Source organism: Sorex araneus, chromosome 10 (genome assembly GCF_027595985.1).
Source record: "Sorex araneus isolate mSorAra2 chromosome 10, mSorAra2.pri, whole genome shotgun sequence".
NCBI lineage: Eukaryota > Metazoa > Chordata > Mammalia > Eulipotyphla > Soricidae > Sorex > Sorex araneus.
Window position 1 is genome coordinate 23,588,145 of NC_073311.1, and position 19,029 is coordinate 23,607,173.

The following is a 19,029-nucleotide window of genomic DNA, read 5'->3' on the forward strand; positions in this document are numbered from 1 at the left end:
CCTTCCTTCCTTCCTTCCTTCCTTCCTTCCTTTCTTCCTTCCTTCCTTCGTCCCTCCCTTCCTTTTTTCCTTTCTTCCTCCGTTCACTTTTGTCCTCCCTTTTTTGTATAACCTTATGTTTAATTTTTTATTAAAGCACCATGATTTACAATGCCATTCATAGTTGGATTGCAGACATATAATGTTCTAGCACCATCCTGTCACCAGTGTCAACTTCTCTCCTCCATCATTTCCAGGTTCTTTCTTTTACTCTCCCACTCCCAGCCTACCATCTTGACAGGCACCTCTTTTCTTTTTATGATTGTTTAAATTTGAGTCTCATAATTACAGTGTTGTTGACTCTGGTTTGTATATTTATCTCTATAATTCCTATTCACCACCAGTATCTGAAGCCCCTTAACCCTTGCCCCTTCTTTCTTCTCATCTCCTACCCAATCCCCCCAGCCCCCGCTCCTACCACCACTTGATTTCTTTCCTTCTCCTTTCTATACTCTGGGGTCAAGGGTGATATAGTTATCCCTCCCCTTTAAACATTGCACATCCTCATCCAGTTATTCCAAACCACATATAGGAGATACAATCCTGTATTTATCCTTCTTTTATCTTCATCTAACATATCTTACAGTTCCATCCATGTTGCAGATGAATTGCATGATTTTATTATTATTTACAGATGCATAGTATACCATTGTGTATAGATGCCACATTTTAATTTTCAAATTATCAGTTCTTGGACACATAGGATGGTTCCAAATGTTAGCCATGGTACTGAGTGCTGCAATAAATAATTGGTGTGCACATGTCCTTTGGAATGAATGGTTTTCTGTTTTGGGGTAAGATACGCCAAGGTGGAACTGCTGGATCATAGAAGTAGTTCAATTTTAAGTTTCCGAAGAATCCTCTATACTGTTTTCTTTAAGGGTTGGGCCAGACAACATTCCTATCAACAGTGGATAAAAGTTCCTTTTTCACCACACTCCTGTCAACACACCATTCAGAGCAATGCACTTACTCTAGGAAAACCTTCCAAGAGCATAACTGTCGGCAACTGGAGTATATTTGCCCATGCTGGTCTAAAAGACTCCGAAGCACATAGGAAGAATCTAATTTAAAGTGCGGGCTAGGAGTATTTTTTCATCCAATTATATGCATAACTCTGTAAGAATCTCACTCATTCTCTTTTGAATGCATTGTGACATTGTTAATAAGTTTTCATGTCTCTGTTGCTGTGTTGCAGAATTACTCCAAATCCAGTCACTTTCTTGTGACTTTCAGATCAGGAAAGAGGGAGAGCTCAGCCAGGGATTTTGTGCATTGTGTGCTACTAATTGAGACGATTCAAACAATATCTAGTGCCTAAAGACTCCACCACTCAGCTCAAGGGACCCAAAAGACTTCATGACCTTGCCTGGGAATGCCTGTAGGAGTAAACTCAACTGGACTATTGACTGGAAACCTTGAGGCGGCACTGTTAGCTTTGTGAATTTAGGGAATGAGTCATCATTCATGTTTCAGAAACAATTTCTAACTTTTAAAAAAGTGTCCTAATGCCAATAGAGAGGCCATTCACAAAATCTACTTATTAGTTTGAGGATTATTTAACTGGGTTACTTTTTTTTTATTATAGTTTATTTTTAATTAGTGAGTCAACGTGAGGGTACAGTTACAGATTTAGACATTTTTGTGCTCATGTTTCCCCCATACAAAGTTCGATAACCCATCCCTTCACCAGTGCCCATTCTCCACCACCAGTAAACCCAACATCCCTCCCTCCCTCCCCAGTCCCGTCTCCCCCCACCCCACACTGCCACTGTGGCAGGGTATTCCCTTTTGTTCTCTCTCTCTGATTAGGTGTTGTGGTTTGCAATAAAGGTGTTGAGTGGCCATTGTGTTCAGTCTCTAGTCTATATTTGGCCCGCATCACCCTTCCCCCACATGACCTCCGACGACATTTTACTTGGTGTTCCCTTCCCTGAGTTGCCCAGAATGAGAGACCAGCCTCCAAGCCATGGAGACAACCTCCTGGTACTTATTTCTACTATTCTTGGGCGTTAGTCTTATAGTCTATTATTCTATATTCCACAGATGAGTGCAATCTTTCTATGTCTGTCTCTCTCTTTCTGACTCATTTCACTTAACATGATACTTTCCATGCTGATCCACTTATATGCAAACGTCATGACCTCATTTTTTCTAACAGCTGCATAGTATTCCATTGTATAGATGTACCAGAGTTTCTTCAACCAGTCATCTGTTCTAGGGCACTCGGGTTTTTTCCAGATTCTGGCTATTGTAAACAGTGCTGTGATGAACATATAAGTGCAGATGTCATTTCGTTCCAATGCTGCAACCATATCCTCCCTTAATTTATTGGAAGTCTGTTCCATAGTTGCATTGAGTTCGTGAACCATCCTCACAATTTCCTCTCTGAATTCTTTATCCGAGAGGAGGTTGTATTTCTGGGAGGTCGCTGCTGAGGTTAGTGAGATATTTTCTTGGCTCTCTCCTGGTGGTAGGGATTTTCTCTGTTTCTTCATGTTGTTATGGGCTTTACTATCTGGAGCTGTCCTTAGCTTGGGAGGGACCTCAACTGAAGATGTGGGGCTATGCTCTTTTTACAAAGGACTTTTCTGTGCAAGGTGATGTGTTCAGTGACAGTTTTCTTGAAGTTAGGATAGGCTAGGTTAGTTGACTGTTAACATACAGTGACTAAGATGATGAGGGAGTTCTTCAGAGGAATGGGTTCTGTCAATTGTGGCCAAAGGACAATGCATGGAAAGGTAAAAAAACAAAAACAAAAACAAAAAAAAAACTGTGGCCTCTCCAGAAAGAGGCCACGCCCACTTTTGAGGCCACGCCCCCTAACGAGAGGACATGCCCCTAAACTGTAGTACACGGGAGGGAGGGGTCAGGCGTGGTGGGCGAATGACTGAGACCTGCCAGGCGGGGCTTTGGTGTTCAGAGCAGGCCCGCAACCGCGGGCACGGGGCGCAGGGAGCGCTTCTCCGGGTGGGGCTGGGTCTCCAAAGGGCTAACTGGGTTACTTTTAAGTTGCCTGAGAGTTTCTCAGATCTGCTAGGAATATACCCGCCTCAGTTCCTTTACACATATGATACTTCCTCTTTGCATGTGTGTATTTTTTTTGTCTCTAAATACATATGTAGTACATCTTTTCACTTCTTTTTTTTTTCTAGAGACAATATTTTCATTTATTTTCACCATTTAATTAACTGAGCATTTATACATACAAATTTCTGTTAACTAGGTTACATGTCAAAATGGATTCAAAGATGTCAAGGAAATGGACCCCCACATTAAACGCAATTTCAAATCTTAATGATAATCATCAGTGACATGATATAAACTAGTTCTTAAAAATAAACTACACAATAATAGATACTCACAAGTTTTGAGTGTGTTTTTTTTTTAACCACAATTATTTACTTTGATATCTGAAGAAAGTGTAAGTGGAGCTGGGACTGCAGTCTGGAAAACATCTTTGTGACATTTTCCTAGTATGTCCTCACTTTTTCAGACATGTGATGTATAAGGGAGCCATTTCCAAAACACAGTCTAAAATCCTCCTCACCACATCACATTCCTAGTCGGCTAAGAAATGATCAACTTATAAGTTGCCATGTGTTATTCTTATATTTTCTTATTATTTGTTCAAACTGGAATGTGAGTTTATTACAATAAATATTTTGATCAGTTGTTTATTTTTATATCCTCAACATCTAATTGATCATAGCCCTGCACTGTAGCACTGTCGTCCCGTTGTTCATCAATTTGACGAGTGGCAACCAGTAACGTCTCCATTGTGAGACTTGTTACTGTTTTTGGCATTTAGAATACACCACGGGGAGTTTGCCAGGCTCTCCGAGAGGGACAAAGGAATGGAACCCAGGTTGGCTGTGTGCAAGGCAAATGCACTATCCTCTGTGCTGTCGCTCTAGTCCCTAATAGATTATAGCTACTAATAAATATTTGCTAACGTAGGTGTATTTCCAACACACATTCATTTACAAATACAAGAGCCTTTTACAGGATTTTTATTATTCTCCTGAGAGACAGTTTGGGTAATTTCTATTGCCTTTACTTCCCCTATTCTATATGAAAACCTCACAATTAGTAAGCAGTGTTGTGCATTCCATTCTTGTGTACTTCATTCTTCTACTCTGAAGGAACTGTGTGGACTGCTGCAAATGGTTGACATTTTCTGGTCAGAGCTGAGCAGTTTTTGACCTGCAAAGAGGTTATTTCCCCCCCCCCCTCTCTCTACTACTTTGTATGAAATTCAAGAATATCAATAGTGCTGGGACCAGAGTGATAGTACAGAAGGTAGGGAGGGCATTTGCCTTGCAACGCAGCTGACCTGGATTCAATCCCAGGTGTCCCAAATAGTCTCATGAGCACCATGAGCACCGCTAGTAGTGATTTCTGAGTGCAGAGACAGGAGTAACTCCCGAGCATCGCCAGGTGTGAGTAAAAAACAAGACCAAAAAAAAAAAAAAGAAAAAAATATCAACAGGGGACTTTTGTATGTGCACCTGCAACTCCTGTGTCCACACACCAGCTACTGTGTGCACACCAACTACTGTGTCCGCAGTAGTTAAATATATATGAATATTAGATATAATTTATACTTATGTATAAGTATATTGCACATGGCCGACCCGGGTTTGATTGCTCCACCCCTCTCGGAGAGCCCAGCAAGCTACAAAGAGTATCCCGCCTGCATGGCACAGCCTGGCAAGCTACCTGTGGCATATTTGATACGCCTGAAACAATAACAACAAGTCTCACAATGGAGATGTTACGGGTGCCTGCTTGAGAAAATCGATGAACAGATGACAGTGCTATAGTGCTATATAAATATATTAGTGAACAATACTTACATATATTATATGTATATATTTAGTATCTTTCCTCTATTTAGAGTTATGAGTTTTTTCACTTTTGAAGTTAGTTTTTTATTTAAAAATATATACATATATATACATATATACTTATATAATTGAATCATCATGAGCTACGCAGCAACAAAGTTGTTCATGATTGGATTTCATTCATGCAATGTTCCATCACTCGTCCTATCGTTAGTGTACATTTTCCACCACCAATCTCCCCATTTTCCCTCCTTCCCTCTCCCCCCATCCCATCTCCATGGCAGGGTCTTTTCTTCTTTTTTTTCCCTCTCTTGCTATCTCTCTCTTTCCTTTTGGCATTATGGTTTGCAATACATCTTCTGAAAGGTTTTTATGATTGTCCCTTTACCTATTTTTAACATAGTATTATAGCTTTAAAAATTTATTTAAATAACTCACTAAGTATCAAGGTGGAGTGAAGCAGTAAAATTACTAAGAATTTTTTCTTTTAGTGTTTAGTTCATTGTGGACAAAACTGTACCTGTATACCTTACTCTTCATAATCTTTAACACTCTGCTTTCTTCTCCCTGGTGGGCTGCGCTGTAGAAAAAAAAATATGCTGATGAATTGATGTGAATACTTTGTGTTTCCCGGAGTAGGTGTCTTTGCAAAGAGATTTTTACGTGAAGTGGCCATTTCTCTTATTTTTTTATTATATAAAGTAGTTCACAATATTTGATTACATTTAATATTCGAGCACCAATCCCTCTACCATTACACCTTCCCACCACCATATTTTGGATGTTTCCATTCTGAACCCGAACCCCTGCCCCAAAGCGGAATTGAAAGAATTTAATTTGTATTGTTTGTTATGAAAAACCAATGAAAATGCTACCAAAAAAGTTTCCTTAGAGGAAAGAGTATGAAGATTATTGTATTCCATCCAGAGACCATTAAGCCCTTCTATAAGAGATCACTAACATGTTATTAAAGGTTGAACTTCGTGTGTTTAAATAAATATATATCTGTAAAAAATTATTTCCCTCTAAGATTGATTGCCTCCTACTTTAAAGCCCATAATATGTGGTACAGTACTCTTGGAGTAGGGGTTGTGTGATTTATGAGTTGTGCATGGCCATGAATGCAGCTGCACGGCCCAGAAATAGGTTCACTCGTGGGTGACGCTGGACCTGAGTGTGTGGAGAGTGGCCATGAGTATGGTGGCAGGTAAGTTCTGGAGGTTTTCAGCTGCTGGGACTGGGTCCCTTGGGGCCAGGAGAGGGTCTCACCCATCCTCCTCCAAGTGAAAGAGTCTGGCCTGGGACCAGGTGGCATGGTTATGGCATGTGTCATGTTATCCTCCCTTCCAGGAGAGAAGGACATGTGACTGGATCGTGGCTGATGACAATTCTTTTCTTAAAGAACTGACTCCATTTTTCCTGGAGGCTCTGTAGTATTCCATTGTGTAGATGTACTATAGTTTCTTTATTCAGTCTTCTGTTCTCAGGCTCTTGCGTTGTTTTCAGATCTCAGGCTATTATGGATAGTGCTGCAATGAACATAGAAGTGTAGATGTTTTTTTCTGTGACTGTGGCTTTGGGCCCCCAAAGCATATTCCCTGAAGTGGTATTGCTGATTCCTGTGGGAGATCAATTTCTAGTTATTTTGAGGAATGCCCATTTTTTTTTTTCAAAAAGGCTAGACTAGTCAACAATGGATGACAACCCCTTTCTCCCCACATCCGAATCAGCATCAGCACCCCTTGTTCTTTTTTTTTTTTTAATTCTCATTGCTGTTTTGATTGGTTAGCAATGTTAGCTAAAAATGTATTACTTTTTCATGTGCCTTTTGGGAATTTATATTTTCTTTTATGCTTATTTCTTCTCATTTTTGATGTGGTTGGGTATTTTTCCTTGTAAGGTTCTACCAGTGCCTTATCTATTTTTGGTATTAACCCCTTATCAGTTGGGTATTATCTCATTCTATGGACTGTCTTGGTATCATGATCACTGTTTTTTGAGCTGTAGAGCTTCTTAGTTTAATGTTTAATGAACATTAAACTTAGTTTAATGAACCTTATGGATTCCGGTCTGATTTGAGGTCTTTAATCCATTTTGATCTGACTTTTGTGCTAAACATTAATGGACATGGAGAGTATTGTGCTGAGTGAAATGAGTCAGAAGGAGAGGGACAGACATAGAATGAATGCACTCATGTGTGAGCTATTTTTAACAAGAAACACCATAGTATGAGACTAATGTACAAAGACAGTAGAAACAAGGGCCAGGAGCACTGGTCCATGGTTGGAAGCTTGTCACAAGTGGCGTGTGTGTGTGTGGGAGTTAGACGAGAGAAGGGAGCACTATGACAATGATAGTTGAAAATGATCCCTCTGAAGGAGAACTGAGTGCTGAAAGTACATAAAGGAACAAACATGATAATCTTTCAGTACCTGCACTGCAAGCCAGAATGTGCAAAAAAGAAAGAGAGAAGGGGACACGGAGGAGAAGAAAAGTTCTGCTATAGAGGCAGGCTGGGTTGGAGATTGTGGGAGGGAACCTGGGGACAAGGTGTGAAAACTGGTGAAGGAACAGGTGTTAGAACATTATATGATTGAAATCCAATCGTGAACAACTTTAAAACTGTGTATCTCATGGTGATTCAATTAAATAATTTCTTAAAAGAAAGAAAATATTATAGTTTTTCACTCAGATGAAAAAAAAATGGTGGCGTTTGGATTTTCTGGCTCCCTAGTAGCTGCTAGCCAGTTACTTATAGTCTGGCAAGTGTGAAACAGATATTTCTTTAGAATATTATTGGACTGGGCCTTGGGGACACTTTAGGATTTTGGTGGAGGACTCACCATATTCCTGCAGGCTTCGCCTAGTTCGAAGGCTCTTCTGTTTGTGAATGAGCTTGAGAGTCAATGTGTTCATAACTTAGGTGTTTGAGCATAAGTGTACTTGCTTGTGGTGCATGGATTAATCTTTGGTCTCAGGATGTTCAGAGGTACAAAGAAAAACTAAAATTAATCTAACAACCTTTATAGTCTTTTAATCTTAAATTGTCCAGATTTTCATACTTATCAGACTACAGAAGCTCAGAGTTCTAGGAGATACCCCCCCCCTTTTTTTTATGTTACCACCCTGGGGCTGGAACAACAGCATAGCAGGTAGGGCATTTCCCTTGCACACAGCTGAGCTGGGTTTGACTCCTCTGTTCCTCTTGGAGAGCCTGGCAAGCTACCAAGAGTATCCCACCAGAACGCAGAGCCTGGCATGGCGTATTCGATATGCCAAAACTAGTAACAAAAAGTCTCACAATGGAGACGTTACTGGTGCCAGCTCGAGCAAATCAATGAATAATGGATGATAGTGATACAGTGATGTCACTACCCATATTTCTTTTTCAGTTTCCTAAATGAATATCAAAAGAAAGTTAATTTAAAAGCTCAAATCATTTAGCTTATAGTGTAAACTTAAGTTATGTAATAGCTTACATAGGTAGTATTTTTCTCTACCTTTAAAATTTGTACACAGAACATGCTTTTTATAGTTGTCTACAATCATAAACTTAAACAAAACATCTAAAGGTTAAAATATTGTAAGTCAGCAGTCCCAATTTAAAGTTATTTAAGGATATCAGTGTCACAGTATATATAATGTCAAAGTATAAATAGTGTCACAGTCTAAAGGAAGAACATTTTGATAGTATTTCATAAACCTTTTCATACACTATATTTAAGAAAAAGGTTTTGATCTCACTTTCTCTCTGCATGTCTCTTTGTCCCAATAGTATAGAAAAATCTAGTGCTGATATCTTTTGTAAGAAATGGCATTGAAGGAAGATGAAGTGGGGTCAGATAGAATTTTCTGTTGTCAGATTAGGTTTGTTCATTTTTCTTTTATGTGACATATTAGGGACGTTGATAGGTGCATTTGTAGACTTTTGAGGCTTGTATCAACAAATTGCTGAGACCTGTGATATTAAGATATGTAGGGAAAGTGCAGAGTGATAGTACAGCAAGTAGAGTATTTACTTTGCACACCACTGACCCTGCTTTGGTTCAGCATCCTGTATACTCTCCTGAGCCTGTCAGGAGTGATTCCTGAGTGCAGGAGTATGTCCCGTACACTGCCTAATATTCGCCCCCTCCAAAAAAAAGGGCATTTTTTAAAGTATGGATTATATATAGAATGTATTCATTGATAAACTAACCATGATAAAATGCCTTTAAAATAACATGTAGCTGTCTCTTGGGTGACCAGAGAAACTGAGCATCTTGGAGGGAATATTCCCTTTGATTTTCTGTGGTTACCCGTCCTGACTCTGCACCTCTTCAACTCTTCACTCCACAATGTTGTTTCCAGGCATAACTGATTCTGATCTTGCCTCTTCTCCAGTTTTGAAGGATATCTGGGAGAAATACCTAGTCCCTTCCTTTTTTTATTTTAGCCAAGAGAAAAATGACATTAAATCCCTTCCAAAGATGTGGAGTTCTTTCTATGCTTAGACTGTAATCAAGGAGAATGGATAGGAATCTGAGATGGCTCATCAGATTCTGTTGCACAAAATGGCTTTGCATTTCTCTCTCTTCCTCCCTCCCTCTCTCTCTCTCTCTCTCTCTCTCTCTCTCTCTCTCTCTCTCTCTCTCCTGTCCTGTCTGAGCATATTTTAGAACTTCGTTAAACACCAGCACTGTCTTCTCCAGTTATGTGTTGCTTCACCTCGGCCGTGACCATATGGCTTATCTCTTTAAGCCCTGGACTGTGACTTAGAAACTGTGTTTAATGTTCAGGAGTCCATCTTCTGCTATTGATGCCAGCTGAGCCTCCATCCATAAAATGTGAATAATAAACTGAACTACTCTGAAAACCCAAGAACAGTAATAAATTCTTCCCATGATTTTAAAGTGATAGAAATGAATGATAAATTATGGTGCAGACCAGAGTGGAAAGAATACATTCTGAGTCCTTGCGAAGATAGATGCTTTTAATATTGGGGGTTATTTTGGGTCTCATTGGCACGGCAGTCAATCGCCTGGCTGCTCGCATGTGTTTTTGTACAAATAAAGCTAAGTCCAGAGCTCCCAAACTTGCCGTTGCCACTACTTTCTAATCTTACCTCCATAATTTTCAATTTCTATTTAAAAAAATTTAGTTAACTCAAATATTTATTTATGGTAATAAATAAACATGCTTTATTTCAAAATTATTGGTTCGAGCACTTGGTTCTCATCACATAATAACTGCTTGGTACCTGTAGGGCCAGTAACAACTGGAGAAGAGAGAGATCATATATTCTGGCCTACACTTCCTTTTTCAAAGCTAAGTTGGAGTATTGGCAGTCGACCCAAAAGAATTTCAAAAGGAGCAGAGTTCCTCCAAAAGGAGAAGGGGGAATTCACTCTCACAATGGGGCAATTGGAAGGGATTTTTTTTGGGGGGGTTCCTTAATCTATCTACCAGCATCATATTCCCATAGAGATGACACCACTTTAAATATTTAAGGGGAAAATGGTCAATGGTCGAAGTTCTATCTTCTGGAGCTACTTCCTCCTGACACAGGGGTACTGACCCTGCCTACACAAGGGGTGAAATCTTAAGCTTCCTTAGTTTTTAATGATTCCCAGACAATGAATTTGAAAGATCCGATGTGTTAGGCTAAGGAATGCTACTTTGATATGACCAGATCTTGAAGGCGGAAAAACTAATGGAAAGGGCTCAAATGCTTGGAGTACAAGAACCAATTATCAATAGCATAGGAAGCACCATTCTGAGTTATTTCCCTCTTACTGCTCTGTTCATTCTTTTCACTAATATTTTACTGCATTAGTCTAGGGGTCAGTAATTTTCAACTTTCCTTTGGAAACCTCATTCCGATGCTTATTCTTCCTCTTTTGTGGAGTGTTCTGATTTAGAGGAAATATTCTCTAAATGAGGTATTAATCCAGCATGGAACAAGAATTAAGAGCTGTTAAAAAAAAAAAAAAAAACAACAACTCTATTCACTCCAAATGACTATGTGTATTCATAGAACTAAGAGAACCAGTTTAGATGTCCACTCTCAGAACTTTAATTGATAGCTATTTAATAGCTAATTTAATTGATAGCTAATTGACAGGCTGGGGGAAAGCAATTGATGCTGCACTCTGAGCTGAGGTCCCCCTGATTTAGCTTCTGCTATTCTGACTAGACTGGTGACAGCATGTACAACATTGAGTTTCTTTATAGACTAGGAAACTTACTTACTGAATTACCCAATTATTCAGTCACCTTTGTAGAACTAGAATCTGATTCTTAAAAAAGCAGGTTACAGAAACATGGTTTTCTCTCCTCCTTCATTCTAAATATGCCAGAGAGCTTAACAAACTGGGCCCGTTCTTTTGCATAAACGCAGCAAGATTGGTTCCATTTGGGGTACCCTGTTACTTACTGAGAAGTCCTGGGAGTTGATCAAAGGCAGAGCAGGAGACATACCAATAACAGTATTAATGTCTTAACTCATGTCTGGGCTACCTTGGGCTCGGCCATAAAATGTGAAAATCAGGTCCCAAGATGAACTGGAGGTAGAACCTTCAGGTTGAACTGGTTGTGGCCTCAGGCCTCTCACCCTCCATAGGGGTGTCCTGGCAGTTTGGAGACAATTCCATCCCTTCTTCAGGGCTGGGAGAGATCCCGGCGTCCAGTTCTTCCTAAGGTTGTGGATCTCTTTGAAAACCAAGAACGATGTTACTGGGATTGACTTGATAAAACACTGAAATGCAGTTTTAGGTACACTGTCCTTAAATGAACAGTTAAAAAAATATAGTATATTTTTCATGCATATATTTTTTAAATATCTAGATGACTTTTTCTAGAGATTGTTAAAAATGACAGAAATGTTTTGTTTTATGTTTCTTCTTCAGGGAGACTTCAGGGAGTTAAATAACTTAATTTTTTTTCTTTTTGGGTCACACCTGGCGATGCACAGGGCTTACTCCTGTCATTGCACTCAGGAATTACTCCTGGTGGTGCTCGGGGGACCATATGTGATGCTGGGAATCAGACCTGGATTGGTCGAATGCAAGGCAAACGCCCTACCTGCTGTATTATCTCTCCAGCCCCATAACTTAAATATTTTTTTTTCTTTTTGGATCACACCTGGCAATGCACAGGGGTTACTCCTGGCTCTGCACTCAGGAATCACCCCTGGCGGTGCTCAGGGGACCATATGGGATGCTGGGAATCAAACCCGGGTCAGCCGCGTGCAAGGCAAACACCCTACCCACTGTGCTATTGCTCCAGCCCCCATAACTTAAATATTTAAGTTAAATAACTTAAATAACTCCAGGGAGTTAAAAGGAAGCACCTTTCTAGAAAGGATACGGTTTTTCTCAAGTGTTAAACATTCGCCATCACAGCCTCCTTATTTGCCTTTTGATCCTCCTCTGAGAGCCTGAGAAACGTCTCCTTAAAAACAGTCACGCTATGTCAATTATTCTATGTATGTATCTCTAAGTTTTAAAAAGTGCTCAGCTGCTATAAACGACTAGTTTTTTCTTTTTTTAAATTGTACATCTGCAAAATTCACCCACTCTCAAGGCATCTAAATGCTATCACAAATGGTGAGGGAGTCTAGGCAGTGTGTTCGCTGGAGAGGCTTCATAATATCAAGTTGAAATATTTTAATAAGGATGATTTTGTTTTCCAGAGACAGGATCCCCAATCACAGCATCATGTATTGGATTAGGTAATTCCAAAACACCTCCTCCAGGGCAAGCAGGAAAGAGTGTTCCAGGTTACAATGGTGAGAAATACTCTTAATTACTTGAAATAAATTATCTTAATACATTTCATTTAATTTCATTAATCATGTTTTAATGACTATCCTAGGTGTCTAATGAATATTTTGAATGAGTATATTGTATTTGAGATGAATGCCTTTTTTGATAAATAGTAAAATTGTAGAATTCCAAAAATATGTTCTTAATAATAGTCATACAAAGCATATTACAAGTATGAATGAGAAATTAATGTGTATGGATACCTCTAAGGTGCCTAGTATTTTACAGGTATCATTATATTTAAATATAATTGAAATTGAAAATATGTGGGTAGCCAGAATTTGGAAACAACCTGAGTGTCCAAGAATAGATGAATGGATAAAGAAAACTCTGGCATATCTACATAATGGGATGCTATGCAGATGTAGGGGAAAATGAAGTCATGAAATTTGCCTATAAATGGATGGACATGGGGAGTATCATGCTGAGTGAAATGAGTCAGAAGGAAAGACCAGATATAGAATGACTGCATTCATTTGTGGTATATAAAAATATATATAGGAGAATAATAATATCCGTGGCCAGGGAAAACATGGGTTAGGAGGACTGGTCAGTGGTTGGAACTAATCACAAGTGTGTGCGGGGCTGAGGGTAGGTAAGATAGAAAAGAGTCCAGTAGGGCAATACTACCTGGGAATGATCATAGTGGACAAGATCTGTGAGTTAAAAGTAGGTAAGGGATATTCTTGATAGCCCTTTATTATAACTAAATATTCTTCCAGTATCAATATTGCAAACTGCAAAGCCCAAAAGGAGAGATGGAGGGAAGGAGGGAGGCGGGGAGAGGGAGAGGAAGGTAGGGGGTGATGGGAGGGAACCTGGACAACTGGTGCTGGGAAATGTTCACTGGTGGAGGGACGGGTGTTGGAATACTGTATGGCTGAATCTAATCATGAACAGCTTTGCAAGGGTCTATCTAACAGTGATTAAATGAAAAAGTTAAAAATATACATAGAAAAGCATGAAAAACATTACAATGTATCATACACATAGAAAGTAGCTAATGTTTGTAAAACCTTGTGATCATTAAAATTAAAATTTTAGTCCTAAATATTGTTGGGGGTGAAAAATTCAGCTCTTAATAACTGTTCAAATGGGAAAAAAATAAAATAAAATTACAGACAAAAAATCAGATGTGGGCTGGAAAGAAAGGACAGGTAGTAAGTTGTTTGCCTTATAGTCAGCAAACCTCAGTTCAATCCTGAGCACCACATATGGACTCCCGAGCACCACCAGGAGTGATCCCTGAGCACATAGTGAGGAAAAAGCCCAGAGCACCTCTGGATGTGGCCCCCAATTAAAAGATGATATATTGTGTCTAGAGAGACTAAATAACTTTCTCAAGATAATACTAATGGTTAGATTTTGAGGATAGTAAGAACTATTATATATATCATATATATAATATATACATAATATATAATATATAATATATAAATATATATAATATATAATATATATTATATATATACATATACATATATAAGAGCCTGGCAAGCTACCTGTGGCATATTCAATATGCCAAAAACAGTAACAAGAAGTTTCACAATGGAGATGTTACTGGTGCCCGCTAGAGCAAATTGATGAACAACGGGACGATAGTGCTGTAGTACTACTCTCTTAACTAGGAATAATATTTTAAATTGTGTAAACTAAAATTGAATAAAACGAATAAGGATTTTAAACAGAAAAATTATTTTTTGTACTGGGCAATTATATCAGTGAGATACAATATACTTTCAGTATTTTAAAATTGTATATTATTATAATAATTCAATTATTTTTCTTTGGCTTCATTGTCTAGTTGCACAACTGATCTAACTTTTCAAACATTCAATTTCCTTATTCTCACATATAAGTCTATATACTCCATGTTCTGATGGATCACAGGGAAACATTTGCATAAGTATCTACCAAAAGAAAGACTAAGCTAAACTAACAAGCACTTACTGATATTTCAGAGAAGCCAGACAGACAAGATTTTGATTTATGCATTCACTTTCACAAAGACAAAGAAAGCATCATGGAAATGGTGTTATTTGGCTTTTAAGGTCAAATAATTAATGGAGAAAACCCAGGTTTCGGGGACAGAATGTGATTTCTATGTATACTTGCTATTTTCATGTAAATTATTGCATTTATTGACTTTTCTTTTGCTTTCCTAGCCTAAAAACAATCCCTTTTCCTTCTAGGGTATGGCTAGTTAAGGAAACATTGATCATTTAGTATAGCTTAGGAGATAATTCTATAAAAATATAGAAGGTTGGGTTTTATTTTTGTTGTTGTTTTGGGGTTTTGCGTTTAGGGCAGAAATAGATACTCTGTGAAGCAATTGACTTCTCAAGGCATGGAAAGTGAACTCAGATTTAGTGTAACCCTGTATTTGAACATTTCTGTCATATCAGCTCTCTTTATTATAAAAGTTGCTTTTGTGTTGAGACATTTTTATGGTTTGGTGGTTGTGGGAACTGCTAAACACATTTCCTTTCCATATCTTATACCATTTTTATATCCTGTTGTAAGAAAGAGTTAAGCTGTGATCCATTGTGGAATTTCAGTACAGACATTTTTCATTTTCTGAAAACCATTTGCTTACAAACAGCATGAGTTAAACATTTGAACTGAAGCATTTATAACTCAGAGAGTGGTGACTGTACGACTCATAGTTTTTATGTTTTTTGTGTTTATGTTTTATTCATAGATTCAAATGCATAATGTAATATTCACTATTTATATATAAAATAATATTCTTTGGAAAAGGAAGCAGAACTGTTTTCTGCAAAAAAAGTTTCAGTAGAATTGAAATTTTAATAACAGTTAGCATTCATTGAGTATGTTCAGCAAGCCTGTTATTTTTTCATCAAATAATTCTTGCACTCACACTTTGAGTAAGGAATTGGTTCCACTTTGGGGCAGAGAAATTATAGGGATAATGAGCGATAGCACAGCGGTAGGGCATTTGCCTTTCACGCAGCCGACCCGGGTTCGATTCCTCCGCCCCTCTCGGAGAGCCCGGCAAGCTACCGAGAGTATTGCGCCTGCACGGCAGAGCCTGGCAAGCTACCTGTGGCATATTGGATATGCCAAAAACAGTAACAATGAGTCTCACATTGAGAGACATTACTGATGCCCGCTCAAACAAATCGATGACCAACGGGATGACAGTGACAATGACAGTGACAATGCTATGTGCTTAAAGACCTGTAGTAAATTTGCCACTGTTCTGTGATTAAAGGAAACAAAGATGAATTAACATGGTTTTCACCCTAATGGAGGGAGAGTTTTTTGCTTTTTGTTTTGACATAGAAAGACATAGATGTCTATTTTCTTTTCTCCAGATTACTAGCCCTCTTTTCCATAATTTTTCAGTAGTATAATGTAGATGAGAGACAATCATACTTAAGCTACTAAAACTTAAGAACTTTCCTAGTTTTTAGTTTTTAATAAGGGTTACTATATATGTGTACGAGTGCTGGTACCTTTAAAATGCTTTTAGGATTTGAACTAACATTGAAAGCATTGCAAATATACATGGGAAAGTAAATTTAAATGGATCATTATGACACTTAGATGTATATTAAACTTAAATCAGAATAAGTATGTTTTCCTACATTTTAATTTATTTTTTCATTTTGTTGCTGAAATATTTTGGTATATTTTATTTGTGTTATTCACCTAGTGTATAGGACACCCAAACAGTCTTCACGAAGCCCAGGGGCCACTCCTGACTATATGGCCTACTAATGTGAGTCAGACGTTTCAGTACTCAGCCTGCCAAGAAGGTGTTGCTCTTTTTTTTTGTTGTTGCTTTTTGGGTCACACCCGGTAATGCACAGGGGTTACTACTGGCTCTGCACTCAAGAATTACCTCCCGTGCTGCTCAGGGGACCACATGGGATGCTGGGAATCGAAGCTGGCTGCATGCAAGGCAAACACCCAACCCCCTGTGCTATTGCTCCAGCCCCCAGAAGGTGTTGCTCTAGCTCAGGCTTGGCAGAGCTGAGAGTCACAAGGACCAGATCTAGCAGTGTTGCACGTGCCAGGGATTGAACTCAGGGCATCTGCATGCAAAACATGTGCTCCATGCTTCAACCCTTTGAGTTAACTTCCTGACCCCATTCTGGACAAATTTTAAATCAGTTACTTTCTTAAAGTTTGAAAATACTTGAATTTATGTTACTGTCTTTGGTAGTGTAAATTTAACTACAGAATCACTGCTGTATTTGAAACATATCTTGAAGGGAGATTCTGAAAGGGAGTTAAATATCTTGTTAGGAAGCAAAACTACGTGACATCTTTAGCGTGTTTCTATATGTTCATAGTATCCGGGAAGTACAAGATGTCTTTTTTAGAGTTACCATTTTTGGGGATTGTATGCAGAAAACATAGAAATGTTTACACTTTAAGCACCTTAAGCATCTATTTATATTTTTGTCTATTAATTGATTTCTCCTTTACTTTAGTTATGATTTTGGATGACAACATGCAAAAACTGAAGGCTCGGTGCTTAGGAAATATTGTGGTAAAGTAAGTAAAATTTGTAATAGTACCTTTGAAAATAATAAAGCTTGCATATATTATCAGTGGTGAGTTGCAGTATCAACTTGTAATTTCTTTGAGAATTTGACATTTCTACTTGTGCAATTTAACATGAAAGGCTTGTAAATTAAAGAAAATTTAGATAGAAAATTAAAAAAATAAATCTTATGTTATTTGAATAATTATTTATGTTGGTATAAGTAATCCATCAATGGTCAAATTAACTTCTTTACTAAATGAATGCAAAAAAATAAACATTTTTTGATACTTACACCCTTTGAACTGTTAACTTTATAGAAAATATGGCTTTTTACTTTGTGAAAAGCATTTTATACTGTTGAAATACTTCAGATTACTCTTATAAGTATTTCTGGTGTTCCTTAACCCTGTTTTATAAGCTGCTTTAACTTTTACACTATTGAAAAAGATTTATTTTAATTTTAAGCCTCTTGGTTTGTTTTTTCTTAATACTTAAAATTATAAGTAGTACCACATTTAGTATCATCAGTCACTGTCACTGTCATCCCGTTGCTCATCGATTTGTTCGAGCGGGCACCAGTAACATCTCTCATTGAGACACTTACTGTTACTGTTTTTGGCATGTCCAATACTCACGGGTAGCTTGCCAGGCTCTGCCTCGTGGGCTCAATACTCTCTATAGCTTGCTGGGCTCTCCGAGAGGGTTGGAAGAATCGAACTCGGGTCAGCCGAGTGAAAGGCGAACGCCCAACTGCTGTGCTATTGCTCCATCAAGTAGATTTATATTTTCTCCTTGACTGATAATTGCTATGATATTGAATAAGTTTCTAAAATTATAGTTACAGGATCAAATATCACTATCATTATCATTCCATTGATCATCTATTTGCTCGAGCAGGCCCAGTAACGTCTCCATTTGTCCTAGCCCTGAGATTTTAGCAGCCTCTCTTTACTCGTTCTTCCCAACGGTGCTGCATTAGAGGCTCTTTCAGGGTCAGGGGAATGAAACCCATCATTGTTACTGTATTTGGCATATAAATATGCCATGAGGAGCTTGCCAGGCTCTCCTGTGTGGGCAGGAAGCTCTCAGTAGCTTGCCAGATTCTCCAGGAGGGAAAACTAGGCTATAAGAGGTCATGGCACACTTCTGGGAGCTTGGTTTTATAGTCTCTGGATATTGGCCATTGATGGGATTGCACGACGCCGGGGGCAATTTCTGGGTGTGACCACCTAGCTATTGGAAAATGGGGGATCTTGGCAGAAGAGGCCCATTCACCATCCGAGCAGGCTTGGAGGTCTCAGTCTCGGGTCCCGCATACCTGGATTCATGTACCGGTTCCTTCATGTGTGAGGCTCATCCAAGTGTTTGGAGAGTGGCCTTGAGCACGGTTGTGGCTGGGTTCCGGAACTCTTTGGCTGCCGGGGCTCTGTTCAGGGTGGGGAGGGAAACTCAACCCGCCCCCTCCAAGGGGCCCTGGTGAAGACAGCCAGGCATGGGGCAGGATCAAATAGTAACATTAATATAAAATCCCTGACTCATCAAGTTTCACAACCCCTTTCTGACATTTTTCATCTCTGACATTTGACAGGCAAAGTTGCAAAATTTGGAGTAAAAGTGTTTCAGTGTACTTTGGTTAAATCAATACTTTTAAATTGTGTCTGTGGCAGCTGAAATGGAAGTTGATTAAGTTGATAAAGGTACATGGCATTTTAATCCTAGATACAGCTTACTTTATTGCCTTTAATTAGCATTATATTTTTATCTGCTCTCAGTTGCACATTGCGTAAAATTCACCATAGAAGAAATATATTTTATG

The 19,029-nt window shown here is 38.6% G+C and overlaps 1 protein-coding gene across 1 annotated transcript in view; it reads left to right on the forward strand.

Annotated features, from left to right (window-relative positions):
* ACSS3 (acyl-CoA synthetase short chain family member 3) overlaps positions 1 to 19,029 on the forward strand; it is a 186,800-nt gene that overhangs the window by 130,650 nt on the left and 37,121 nt on the right. The window contains exons 10-11 of the mRNA XM_055118199.1: positions 12,562 to 12,657; positions 17,158 to 17,221. Coding sequence (XP_054974174.1) covers positions 12,562 to 12,657; positions 17,158 to 17,221 — 160 coding nt within the window. The remainder of the gene's footprint in view (positions 1 to 12,561; positions 12,658 to 17,157; positions 17,222 to 19,029) is intronic.